This window comes from Aspergillus clavatus, genomic scaffold (genome assembly GCF_000002715.2).
Source record: "Aspergillus clavatus NRRL 1 1099423829800 genomic scaffold, whole genome shotgun sequence".
NCBI classification, from domain to species: Eukaryota; Fungi; Ascomycota; class Eurotiomycetes; order Eurotiales; family Aspergillaceae; genus Aspergillus; species Aspergillus clavatus.
In genome coordinates, this window is record NW_001517099.1 from 1,903,328 (window position 1) to 1,916,468 (window position 13,141).

A 13,141-nucleotide genomic window follows, 5' to 3' on the forward strand; every position below is an offset into this window, starting at 1 on the left:
AACAGGGTGCGAGTTTATGGAGAGTGGGAGACTGCCCCTGGAAAAAGGGGGTTTATCCTTGAATTGAGTGGAAGGTCAATCGTGAATATTTGATGGGTTTAGGCCATGTTTTTACTCAGGTTGATATAGATCTGACGTTTGCTGAGATCAGTCTTGTGTCTGTCTATCTGTGGAGTACTCCGTAAGATTGTTCGAGATTGAGATACCTACCTAGCTGTGTGTAGTAATTAATAGGTACCTAATATTATACCTAATATTAATATTAAATAGGGCAGAAGAATCGACTCCGTATTTATTCTGTAACGACTAACATTGTCCAACTTCATTTATCTCAGTCATAGCATGCTAGTCCGAGTAGGGCTGGCCATTGAGTAGGGAGCGGGTCGCGCAGTGGGGCGCTCGCCTATATCCTTCGTGTAAACTAGTGGATGGAGAGTACCTAGTACTCTAGTAGTAGTATCAAGATTTTCATTTTCGTTGTCGTGCTCTTTTTTTATTTTTTTATTTTTTATTTTTTTTCTCCCTGCTTATCTTTGTGTTCGTTGAATTCTCTTCAGATGCAGGATGCAGGAGAACATGGGAAATGCCACCAAAGGTACTCCGTAGACAAAGCACACGTTCAAACTTCGGCAGCCCCCCCCCCCCCCCCCCTCTCCCCCTTGACCTTGTGCTTATGATCTATCCATCCAGTTATCTACTAATAATCTACCCATTTTTGACAGGAAGTGACCCTCCACCAGCAGGCATGTGCTTGTCTGCTTGGTCGAATGCCCATGTCGTGACAGATGCAATGGAGGGTCTGTCTGTGTTTTGGTTGGTCAATTCGCGGAGATCACAGCAGAAGAGTCACGGGGCCTGGAGTCGCGTGGACATCCATTGAATCCAGTAGTTGGTTGTTTGAATCTTTTTTTGTCTTTCATTATTAGTCTATCCTGCTGGAAGCCTGATACAGAAGCTCATTCCAAAGGCCACTTTTGCCTCCTGTACTCTAGTAGTCTCCTCTGTACGTCACTCGATGATTGGAGTCAAGCTAAGGAGGATAGAGAATTACTCCATCGAACATTCCAGTTGTCCAACCATGGCGTTTGGTAGATACTGTTAGATAGAGAAACCGCGATTCTGGTCTCTTCCAGACTTCCAATCAGATATCTACAGAGTAGTAGTAGTAGATAGAGTGGCGCGAAATTAAGCGCCTCCTTGAATCAGGTGAGTCGTAAGGAAGGGTTTCAGTTTGCTGCTGATCTGCTGGTACTGTTTCTCGTTCACTCGGAAAGACAAACTTTTTTTTGGTCTGGCGAAAATTGAAGGGCGCTTGGCTGTACTCCGTACACGACGTTGGACCGACCCCCCCCCCCCTTTTTTTTTTTTTTAAAGCCAGGGAGAACTGGGACCCTCAGAACGCAGGAAGTATGTGTCAGCGTGTCAGGGGGGGAGGCTGTCTGTGATACTGTAATTGCAGACTCTGCAGCTGCAGGTTTGATGTTGATCGAACGATGCTCAAGATGCCAGATGCCCCGACTTTTTTACTGGCAATAATAAAGATACGTAGTGGAAGTTGGAACTTGGAAGAAGTGGCCTAGATAAAGAAGGACAACAGACTCCGAAAACCATATGATTTCTACGAAGTTAGTGTAACACCAGCCCGACAGACGATCTGAGAGACCCATGGATCAGAAAGAATCCAGTGGTGGGCGTTCCACACAGGCAGACAGCCATGATGGGGCCAGGTGACATGGATTCTCCAAATCTCGTCATAGTAATAATAATAATATTACCAACAACCGTCAACAACAATTGGGACAGGTAAATTTTTGAGCTTTGAAAATTGATACGATAGAAGATACATTTGAGGCCCTGTACAGGATATCTACTCCAGTCATCCTCAAACACTTATCCTCCAGAATTCAACTACTAATAAACCAATGGAGGACAAATGGTGCATCATCGCAGGACACTAAAAACGCCCAAAATTAAGTTGGAATCGACCCGAAATTTTAGGGACAATTAGCTAGCTCGGAATGGGTCCGCTCCTAACTACTACGCAAGGCCTAGAGCCGTTAATCTGCATGGCCGGTAGGGGAGCTCCTGGGAGGTCTTGACTATCCCAGTAGTCTGAAGGAACTAGCTGTCATAGTAGTGCTCCTTTAGTATCAAGCGAGTCAACAACAACTAATGTTTCATTCCTCCTTTTTCATTATATTAGTAGATGTTATCGAGTGCGATCATGGTGGAGGAAAAGGAGAGTGTGAAAATTTTTTAACCTTGTTTTGTTTTAACTGTCCTTACTCCTTAGTCGGTTAGTCCTCACCTAGCCTGTTTGTTATCTTGATTGTTTTGTCAACACTCAACACTAATGATACTTAGGCTAGCTGCTGCCTCTTGGAGAAAGCAGTTCCAGCACTGAACTTTTAGCCTTAACTCAAATCATAATGAGTGCAAATTTCTGTCCACTGTTGAACAGAATAGCTACAGGTTCCTTACTCTTACTCATTGTAACAAGTTCAATCTCATATGCCTGGAGGTTGTTATTATATAAAAAGTCAATATATTTCATGTTTACCTAATCTCCGTCCCATGGGTCTGCCCACAGCTTGGACTACTGTACGGAGCAATCTGTATACAAATTAGGCTATATGGAGCCACCCCTAAGCTCCTAACTCTTGCTCTATATACTCCGTACACTACTTTGTTACTCTGCATCCTTGAGACGTCCCAGACAAACAAGAAATTTCACCCGAAGTAGCACTTAATAACCATACTACATCTCTAGCTAGACCAAGTCGGGTCATAGTGAGGAGTTTCGCCCTGCAGCTCATTGCCCTTCTGGGCTGATGCGCCATCAACCCAGCCTGTATCCACTCACACACACCACCCCCCTCCCTCCTTTCAACCCCTGCTCCTTCTTTTTTTTATTTTATTTTATTTTTTTTTTTGCCTCCCTCCCTTTCTTTCTTCTTTCTTCCTCTTCCTCTTCCTCTTCTCTCTCTCTCTCTCTCTCTCTCTCTCCTTCTCTCTTCTTCATTCCATTCCTAATAACGAAGGCTTTCACGCTTCTTGTTCGTTTCGCTCGAACCCTTTTACCCTTCCTTGTGATACCCGAGCTGTTCTTCGCCTTGCGCTTAGAGAGCTCTTGTTTCCTTTCTGTTGAGATACCCCCCCTTGAGATACCCCATCCTCTACTTATATTCCCGAAGCGCTACAGCTTCTTTAACCGCTATTTAATCAATACCCCTACTTTCATAATTACCTTTGTAATCAACACTTATCGCCATGTCTGAGGTTCAGAAGACTGTTGAGGAGATCCCCGCGGCCGTTCCTGCTGTGGCTCCTGTCGCCGAAGCTCCTGTCGCAACTGAGGCTCCTGCCACCGAGGCCCCCGTTGTTGCTGAGGCCCCCAAGGAAACTCCCGTTGAGAGCACCGAGGCCGCTCCCGCTGTGACGGAGGCCACCACTGAGGCTGCCACCGAACAGCCCAAGGAAGAGGCCAAGGAAGAGACCAAAGAGGAAATCGCTCCCGCCACCGAGGGTGTGCTCGGACACAAGGGCCACGGCCTGGTCAAGTAAGCGCCACTCACTGTTCGGACTTGCGCGAGCTTTGCGCGCCGTGTGTGTGTGACCTAGGACAAGCACTGACAAGGATTTCCTTCTGTTTAGGGGTCTCCGTTTCTCCAAGCGTTTCTTCTACTTCAGCGATGAGGCCGTTGAGGCCAAGCAACTGTCCGTCTTCCAGCAGAATGAGAAGCCTGCTGTTGCTCACCCCATTGTCGCCTGGGCTACTCAAACCGGCAAGGGCCTTCTGTTCCTGACCAAGCGCGCCGAGGACAAGGCTACCCCCGCCGGCATCTTCAACCTGGTGAGCAGGGATCATTGTTGATGCGCATGTACCACTGTTCAAAGGACTAATTTTTGAAATTACAGGCTGAGGTCTCCGACATCACTAAGGAGGGCTCTAACGAGTTCCACTTCAAGGTCAACGGCCAGAAGCACACCTTCCAGGCCGCAAACGCTGCCGAGCGTGACAGCTGGATCGTCGCCCTTGAGGCCAAGGCTGCCGAGGCCAAGGTTGAGAAGGATGTCATCACCGCCAGCGAGGGATACAAGGCCGAGCTCGAGAAGCTGAGTAAGTCAATCGTTGCGTTTCGTGTGTCTGAGTATATTTCTAATATGCGTATTAGCCAAGCCTGTCGTCCCCGAGGTCGCGAAGAAGCCCGTTGAGGCCAAGGAGGAGCCCAAGAAGGAGGAGGTTGCCGCCGTCGAGGAGCCCAAGGAGACTAAGGAAGTCAAGGACAAGGCCCATGCCAAGAGCCGCTCTCAGTCCCGCAAGCGGGCCAGCATTTTCGGTTCTCTGCTCGGCAAGAAGGAAGAGACCGAGGAGAAGAAGGAGGAGGAGAAGGTTGAGGAGGCCAAGCCCGCTGAGGCCGTTGCCGAGCCTACCCCCGAGGCTGCCGTTGAGGCGCCTGTCGCTACTGAGGTTGTGGAGGGTAAGTTCTCATTAGACCCCTTGGGTGATTCAAGTTGAGTGAGTGACTGACTGTCGCGAAGCTGCTGCTCCTGTTGAGGCCGCCGGTACGAAGGAGGAGACTGAGCAGAAGAAGGAAGAGAAGGAGGAGAAGAAGGCCGAGAGTCCTGCCCCCAGGTCCAAGCGCTCCTCTCTGTTCGGTAACTTCTTCCAGAAGGTGACCAGCCCTTCCCATGAGAAGTCCGAGAAGGAGGTTGTGGCTGCCCCTGTTGAGACCGCCGCCGTTTCCAGCACTGCTCCTCAGCTGGACAACCCCGTCGAGGAGGCTGCCGTCAAGCCTATTGAGCCTGAAGCCGTGACCGCTGCCGCCGATGTCGAAGCCCCCAAGGACACCGCTGCTGCTGCTCAGCCCGCCGTTGTTGAGACTCCCTCTGCCGTCAAGGACAAGCGTCGCACCTCGTTCTTCGGCAACTTCGGTAAGAAGAAGGGTGACTCGGACAACGAGGATGTTGAGGCCAAGCACAAGGGCAACAAGCTCGGTGGTCTGTTCCGTAAGCCCAGCAAGGCTGTGAAGCTTGATAACAAGGAGGCCCCTGCCACCAAGGATACCGAGGAAAAGACCGAGGCTGCTACCCAGGAGGTTCCCGCCGAGGCTCCCGTCGAGGAGACCCCCAAGCCCGCCGGGGCTCCTGCTACCGAGGAGGCCAAGCCCGTGACTGTTACCTCCACCTCGACTCCCGTCCAGGCTGCTGCATGAAGTGCTCAACCTCGAAGACGTGTTGTCGAGTTTGAGAAATGGTGGGATCAGGGCTATGCGCGTCCCAACGCCTCTGCATCATGTTGAATCATTGGCATGACGGAAAACGGAAAAGAAACATTAAGAAAAATAAAAAAAAATTGCCCCCCCCCCAAAAAGCGAAAAACAGAAAAAAAAAAGATTGGTGAATGTTGTTCGGTTCTGCTTGATTATTCTTTACTTTCTTTTAATCATTCTATACCCTTTCCGCAGGCACTCCCTCGGTCACCTCGCTACGCCTTTTACTTTGGCGCTGGTGAGGATTGGCCGAGCCGAGTGTCAATGATACCCACATGTTGCTCTGGTGGACTTATTTCTCCCCGGCATTGACGTCTTGAGTGCATTTCGTTGCTTGATGATATCCCCCTCACGCAGGTATACCCAATCCCCGCGCTTGCGTGTGTTTTTATGTTTTGCGCCGTGCAACTAGATTGATACCACTTGCTGTCTTGTTTTGTGCGTCATTTGGATGATCTGTGATCGCTAGTTTGCTGCTTTTGTCGTGATACCCGAACGGGAGGGAGGGGTGTTCCTTTTTGGCCGTTGGATCTCTTCCGGCTGTAATTTGAAGGCGAGTGTTGATTGTTGTCATGGAGCGCGTGCGTCCTGTATACTTGCGCACAGCATCATAATAATAGCTAATTGAATCAATAATGCGTTGTTCTTTATATACGTATCTCCCTACTCCTACTCTGTGTCTCGTGGCATCTATCGAGAACATTGGAAGTTATTCCAACTCGATTGCATCCCATTGACATTCCTCCGCATGACATCAGCAACGGAGGCATTTTCTCAAGAGGAATCATTCAGCATATCAAGCATTATTGACTTTTTAGGTGGTACCTTCTCCAGAGTCTTCAGCAGAGTCCGACCTCTCATCCCGCAGAGCAGGTTTCATGGGCCAGGTGACGGACGATCTGGCGAGTTTCGCCGAATTCTACGGGGATTCTCGGCAGGAAGGACCCGAAGGTTCATGTACGGGGTTCGGGGTTTGGCTCGTTGACGTTCCCCTTTGAAATAATAATAATAATAATAATAATGGAATGAAATGGGAGTTTCAAAATTCAGGGTTTGGATTTTGGAGTTTGGACTACTAGAGACTTGGTCAGAGACTAGAGAATAATCTATCCGACTGACAGTGTCTGGAACTCGGAGTTCGGACATTACTATTTCCTCGGTCTTACCTCCCTCACTTCAGCGATTATTGATTTTGTATGTCCTTATGATTATCATTCTTATTTCCTGGAATTTTGACACTCTGTCCTTTCGAGTGAATCAGGAGAAGAGACACCCGTATCCGTATTTGCATGCTGAGAACTCAAGGCACCTATCTATCTTCCTTGCTGTGTTCTGGAAGACTGGAAGTCACTCCGTCCTGGGATTAATAATTCTGAAATCAACGGACTGTGCGCGGGAACCTGATAGAGTTTTTGAAAACGAGGAACGCCCGGTGATTTCCACGCCCTTTGACCACACCAACGCCCAAACAGGCATCGACTCGGGCAAGGGGGGGAAAGGAAACAGCCTAACAGGGGAGGAAACCACCGGCGGGGAGAGAATTTGGAAAGTGCGAAATTCAATCCAATTTTCTTCAGTCGACGAAGTACAGAGTGACCTGGATATATTCTTATTATAATTGTTGCTATTATTCCGTATAACTATTACCGAGATATTGAACACATCAACTGTGATGAGCAACGAGTTGAGCAGGAATCATTCATGCTGCCCTGTCTGGCCCTGATCGAGGACGGGATTGGCTCGTTCGTTATCGCTGATTTTCTCCCTGCTGAGACATTTTGAGGCTCCCACCTCAGGCTGCAGTCTGCTGCATCATCCTCCATAGGCTAGTTGATTCTGACGACTGAGAAGTGGGCACAGCACAGCACAGGGCATGCGCAACTCAGCCCCCTTCCCTTGTGACGGTGATGGCACTAACCAAGTACGAAGTTAGGCTACCCCGGCGAGCCGAACAGGAAATTGACTGGATATCGCGAGACACGAAACGCCGCACAGCTTGGTGTCAAATGGGACAAGCCGAGAGAGGCTGTGATGGGGATCGGCTTGAATCCTGGGTGCTTGTTGACTGTTCCTTCCCCTTGCATGTGTGGAATTGGAATTGATGCCTGGGCAAATCTGAGATTGCTTACTCCTACTCCGTCCGTCTTGCGATCTTGCTTTTTGCACGATGATTACTATTGGACAATGGAGGGGTCGCCAGCGGGGATCTGTAGGTAGGTACCTAGGTTAGTAGTCTGGACGGAGTACGGAGTAGATACGGAGTACCTTGTCCAGGTTCCAGGTACCGAAAGACAAATCCGTAGAGACTAAATCTAGTCCATCCTTCGAAGTCCACCAAGGTAGATAGTTGGGAAGTGACTACTGTATGCTACTCGATGCAAAACATCGCATCAACCATCGCAGCGTGGTCAATTGTTGTCTGGAGTGGATCACATAATTGATTTCCTGAGATCGACAACTTCATCATCGATTGCAACCTAAACCTCTCCGTGACTTCTGGATTGTAGGCGTTCTCCTGCCGCTGACAGGTACCAGGAAAGTACCTGCACCAAAACGAAGTATGCCTGGGGCCCACCCACGGGGAGGGCTGGATAGCCAATAGCCTTGATCCATGGTCCTATGACTCACACCTGCTGACCGCATCAAGGCAGCCTAGCCCGACTGGGCTAGCGGTTAGAGTGGAGTTGAGCCTCAGACTGATTGGCTAGCGGTGGGCGCACGGCGCACACAGACACCTAAAGCGCAGAAAACGCAAAACGGCCAACAACCCACTCGAGGGTTTTAAGAAGTGCCTGATTTCCCCCGTCGCTGCCTGGCGCTTCTTCTCTCTCCCTCTTTTTTTTTTCTCTCTCTCTTCTCATCCCCATCTTCTTTTCTTCCATTCTTCACATCTACCCGAAAAAATCATCCACCATACAACCACAAATTTCCACAGAGCATCAATTCCAGTATCCATTGCAAAATGGCTGCCTTTTAAGCTCCTCTTCCGGACAGAGCTCGTCTTTCTCCACTGAGACAGACATCATAGATCCTTTACGGACTTCGTCACTTTCCACCATCTCCCCTCCCACAACCTCAGAGTCTCCTGTCCCAGGACCTCTGAACTTTTGCATCGCTTCGCGTCGCTCAAGTTCTTCCTTGAACAATATTCTCCCGTTCGACTTAACGTCGTTCACCACGGATAACCAGCAGCAATCATGGCTCCCCTCGCCCCCGCCCCAGCAGCCTTTGGCTCAGAATCAGAATTCGCAATCCAACGACGACAACAACAACAGCGTCAACTCCCTGCCGGAGGACTTTGTGCTCTTTCCAGCCGCCCCGTGTCCACAGCCTCGTCTGAGAGACTCGCGTACACCTGTACTTCCGAGTACAACCCCTAGATCTGCTTCATATCATCCCTACCTGGTCCGATCACAGTACCAGCCCAGACGGCACTCGCTCAGTCTCTACCAGCATCTTCAGCAACAGAAACTCTCGGGTTCCCCCGTCCAGGTTCCTCGTGTGACCAGGCTCCATCCGCAGTCTACCGGGTATCCTCTGTCTACGTCTCTTCGGTCTAGTCCCTCCAGCCGGGTGCACCTCCAGCGTCTCCACGCCGCGTCTGTGCCTTCGAATTCTCCAAATCCCAGTCGTCCTCCCGTCCCATTGTTTTCAGCAACCAACGTCAGTCCCCAATACAATCAGAAACAGCTTCAGCAGTTGCAACAGTTTTATTACCGCCGCATCATGTCGACCCCCAACGTCGCTCAGGGTGAGTCAAGGATATTGTTCCACGCAACCAAGCCATTCTCGTCTAATGCCCTTGCAGATATGCCTGATTTCTTCGATCTGCCCTCGAATCACTTCGGGGAAGATTTCGATTTCTCCACCGAACCCACCATGCTCTCTCCCCACCAGATTCCCACCGGCCTCCTGGCCGTCAAGGACTCGATGGCAGGTGCCCCTTCGGGCACCATCTCTCCCAAGGATCTGTTCATGGATGCGTCGGCTCCCCCGTCAACTTCGTTCACTGATCTCAGCACTCCTTCCTTCGAGTCCCCCGGTTACTTCAGCCAGGATACTTCTCCCATGTTCCCTGCGGATATGGAGTTGAACCCCGGCCATGAAGAGTGGGATTCACTCTTCCCTCCTCAGGATGCCTTCCCTGTCGCCTTCGATTCGGCGGCTCTGGACGTTGCGTTGGCTCTCACTCAGCAGAAGGTTGAGCCCGCGGCCGAGGCCGTGGTGCCTCCGTCCCCTGTGATTCGCAAGTCCACTTCTCCGGCTCCCTCGCCTGCGCCAAGCAACAAGTCCGGTACCAAGCACTCGATCGTCGCTGGTGTCAACGCCCGCCAACGGAAGCCATTGCCCCCCATTAAGTACGACGGCAGCGATCCCGTGGCATTGAAGCGCGCTCGTAACACTGAGGCTGCTCGTAAGTCTCGTGCTCGCAAGCTTGAGCGCCATGATGACATGGAGCGTCGCATCCGCGAGCTCGAGAAGTCCTTGGAAGAGGCCCAGCAGCGTGAAGAGTACTGGAAGGCCCTGGCTCAGAGCAGGGCTTGAACAGCAGTCGATGGTTCAACCTGATTTCATGTTGTGTTATGTGTGTTTCCTGTTTGTTTCTCTCTGTCTTGATGCTGTTTCTGCACGTTGGTTTTCTTCAAAAATTGGGACATTAAAATGGGATTTGTGGTGGCGGGGGCTTGGGCCCCTCGTCGACCTCAATGCCAGAAATACCAGTCAGTCTCCAGGATGGTTACCTGACGATGACGTTTCTGGCAGGATAAAAGTTTTGATGGTGGGCGATGTCAAACACCATCTTGTTTCATTTCTACTCTCGGGTGCTTACTCGCCTCTGCTTCACTATCAATGATGTCCTCATCCTCGTCGAGGACATCTTCGCATCTTGCTATGTGCTTTTAGTATCGGATGGTCGGTTCTGATGTCTCCTGCTTGTGCAGGATTGACTCGTGGCCAGATTAATATCTTTTTCTTTTTTCCTTATCTTACCGCTGCCTATTTCAATTGCTCCTTTTCAAAGATGCGTTGACTTGGCTTCTTCCATACTTCAATCGTCCTGCGTTATGACCAGAGACTGTCTTTTACTATTCGAAATTAAATTGTCACTATTCTTAAACTCTTCCATGGTAATCTGAATTTCGGTTCAGAGCAACCGTTGGCCTTTGTAATACCACCATTCCCCCTTGTAGAATTAAACTACAAACTACATGGCACTTTCACATCGATCGATACACAACCATGTCCTCCGGATGATTCCCCCAACTCAGCTCAGACTTGCCTTTAATAACCCCTCATCGACCAAGCCTCTTGATTCTCAGCAAACCCACCCGTCACCCCCCTCACCCACACACCCTGACAAACCACAAGAGACAGTGACCTCAACCCTATCTTCCATTCCCATCTCTCATAAACACACCCAGAACAACCATACCACCCCCGGACGCCCACGCCCACGCCCACCCGCTCATACTTGGTCTCGCTGCGCCCCCCCTAATCCAGACAAGTAATGAAGAACCGACTCCTCTTCCCGACTTGAACCAACCCGACCAAGTCCGAGGAAAAGGAAGTTGGGTCGTTCCACCGATCCAGATGGGAGAGCAAATGTGGTCGAGAACCAAGGACGAAGGATGAGGGAGATGTATGGGAGGGATGGCCACGGTGGGAATGAGCGGTTTGCGATGAGATGAGCGGTAGAATTGGATGTGTCCGCTCGAGATAGCTGATTGCATAAACAGGGAGCGGTATGAATGGGGTTTCTGGAGGGCTGAGAAGGGACAAGAAGAGGTGGAGTCTCGGAAGTATCTGATCAGTGTTTTGTCATCATAGCTGGTTGGTTGGGGATAGGAAAGGAGGGACCGGGGTGAGGATGGGGATGGAGTGGTGTTGGCGGTTGACACGCAGGGTTTTTTACGCAGGGGTAGAGTAACTTGGAATGGAACGGGCCCAGTCTTTGTTCATTTTCAGCTCAGCGCATCGGTGCCTTTCGTTCTACCCTTTTCCATCTTGGCGGTTCTGGAGCCGAACTGGATCGCTCGCTTCTTCTCCCTCGCGACGTGGGACATGCCCAGCTTCAGGGCTAGAAGGCGGAGTGCCTTCTTCTCGGAGTCAATGCCTGTCTGGTCTGTTGTTGTGCCTTCTGGCAGATCGGGCACCCCGAAGCCGCATTTCTCCCACACAGGAGCTCGCAGCACGTAGGACACGAAGTCTTCGTCCAAGTATGGGTATCGGGGCTCACGACCGCAGTTTGAGAGGATTCGATCGTCGCGACCAAGGTTACGCTTGCCGAGACGGCTGACGTCCAGATGGATCTCGTCGATAAGGCCGCGGAATCCATCCCGCGCAAATGCCACCCCATGTCGTGCGTAGCCCGCGAACAATTCATCGGCTCCTAGACCGGAAAGCAGTACTCTGGCGGAACTGGTATATTGGCGTGGTTCAATCGAGTTGCCTCGGCTGTCGAGTGCTGTACCTTTCGCGCGAGACGCAAAGTAGAGCGCGCAGGCAATCGAAAGGTCCATCTCTGTGTTGTGTGGCCGCATCAAGCGCTTGACCATATCGCGGTGCGCGATTGTTTGGGCATAGGGTATGTCTATAGCAACGAATCGCCAGTTGCGATCTGGGCAAACTCTCTGCAGTTCGGCGAATGCTGCACGACCCGTCATGCGATCTGGACAGCTTTCATAGACAGACAAGGTCGCCTCTCCTTTATTTGCAGCTGCTGCGGCCACGCGGGGGTTCTCGAATGCAACATTGAGTAGATCAATCGTCTCATCCTTGGAGAGGACATCATGGGACAGTCTAGCAAGTAAAGTGCAGTCAAGTCCACCAGAGAATAGCACTGAAACTTTCACGTCACCAGAGGTGGTGGATGGCGGTTCAGGCACATTCTGAATCCTTAGTTGGAGAGATTCACGGAGTGCTTGCTCAAGTTCTTGGACACAGGGAGAGTCGACAGTCAGCGGAGGTGGCGTACCATCAGGAATAGATTTGTTCATCTGAGGTATTGGGTTCCTCTGGGTTTGCTGTCAGTAATTGTAAAAGGTGAGTTTAGGAAAGGATGAGCCTACCAAATAGCTGAGCGACGGTTCTTTGTGCTCCCAGGGAAGTGTTTGAATGCTTTCAAGGTTGAATTTGATGGGACCAGGTCCAAGAGCATTCTGCAGGATGTTTTGTTCAAAGTCAATCATATGCACGCCATTGGTATCGACTTCGTCAAAGTGCGTTGATGAAGAACTATCGCAGATACTGCATATCCTCAGGTTCCCAGCCTCGTCGAGGCCTCGCAACAGAGATCGCCGTCCAAGACAGTCCCTACTGAAATAAAGCTTTGAGTTGACGGCATCATAGAAAACAAAGGAGAAGGGGCCTGTTATGTTACTTATAACATCCGCTATTCGTCGAACCGCACCTTTCTCATCTCTCTCAGTTGAGGTTCTTGAAAGTTCTTGCCCCGAACAGGGTTTGATAGCATGTAAAAATGACTGGAAGATTAACTCGGTATCATTATCCTGGACAGGTTCACCAGCTATCTTCCAAGCCTCGCCGTTCCAGCAAAGCACGGACTGCGTGGTTGGATCCACAAACGGCTGAGAATGAATACGATCTCCCCTCAGTGACAGCACGGTGGAAACGAATGTGAGGACTATATTCGGAGCTGGCGAATGGACAGAATGACCCGGAGCCAAGCTCCGTTGTACTGTATGAACCTGGAAGCTATCTGGCCCTCGGTTCCGCAATAGAGTGCAAGTCTCCTCATTTGGAAGCACAGATCCATTAGTGCTCAGAGAGAAGAAAATCCCACACATCACGGAACGATGACCGCAAGCTATAATAGCGCGTGGTCCAGATATTCAGAAAAACAAGGT

At 50.5% G+C, this 13,141-nt stretch overlaps 3 protein-coding genes across 3 annotated transcripts, besides 5 other annotated features; 2 read left to right on the top strand and 1 right to left on the bottom strand.

The window, feature by feature from the left end:
- Positions 1–486: 486 nt before the first annotated feature.
- Positions 487–521: a microsatellite.
- Positions 522–633: 112 nt separating this feature from the next.
- Positions 634–659: a microsatellite.
- Positions 660–2,903: 2,244 nt separating this feature from the next.
- Positions 2,904–2,931: a microsatellite.
- A 43-nt stretch (positions 2,932–2,974) lies between these two features.
- Positions 2,975–3,014: a microsatellite.
- Positions 3,015–3,270: 256 nt separating this feature from the next.
- ACLA_051440 (uncharacterized protein) lies at positions 3,271–5,216 on the top strand (the record flags this gene model as incomplete). The annotated part of the gene is made up of 5 exons (XM_001272097.1): positions 3,271–3,560; positions 3,655–3,853; positions 3,919–4,120; positions 4,176–4,481; positions 4,543–5,216. 5 exons carry the CDS (start codon positions 3,271–3,273, stop codon positions 5,214–5,216), a joined length of 1,671 nt encoding a protein of 556 aa, XP_001272098.1.
- Positions 5,217–6,271: 1,055 nt separating this feature from the next.
- Positions 6,272–6,295: a microsatellite.
- A 2,704-nt stretch (positions 6,296–8,999) lies between these two features.
- cpcA (amino acid starvation-responsive transcription factor GCN4) lies at positions 9,000–9,818 on the top strand (the record flags this gene model as incomplete). The annotated part of the gene is made up of 2 exons (XM_001272098.1): positions 9,000–9,024; positions 9,082–9,818. 2 exons carry the CDS (start codon positions 9,000–9,002, stop codon positions 9,816–9,818), a joined length of 762 nt encoding a protein of 253 aa, XP_001272099.1.
- A 1,418-nt stretch (positions 9,819–11,236) lies between these two features.
- On the bottom strand, positions 11,237–13,081 carry ACLA_051460 (asparagine synthetase domain-containing protein; the record flags this gene model as incomplete). The annotated part of the gene is made up of 2 exons (XM_001272099.1): positions 11,237–12,298; positions 12,344–13,081. 2 exons carry the CDS (start codon positions 13,079–13,081, stop codon positions 11,237–11,239), a joined length of 1,800 nt encoding a protein of 599 aa, XP_001272100.1.
- Between the last annotated feature and the right edge of the window lie 60 nt (positions 13,082–13,141).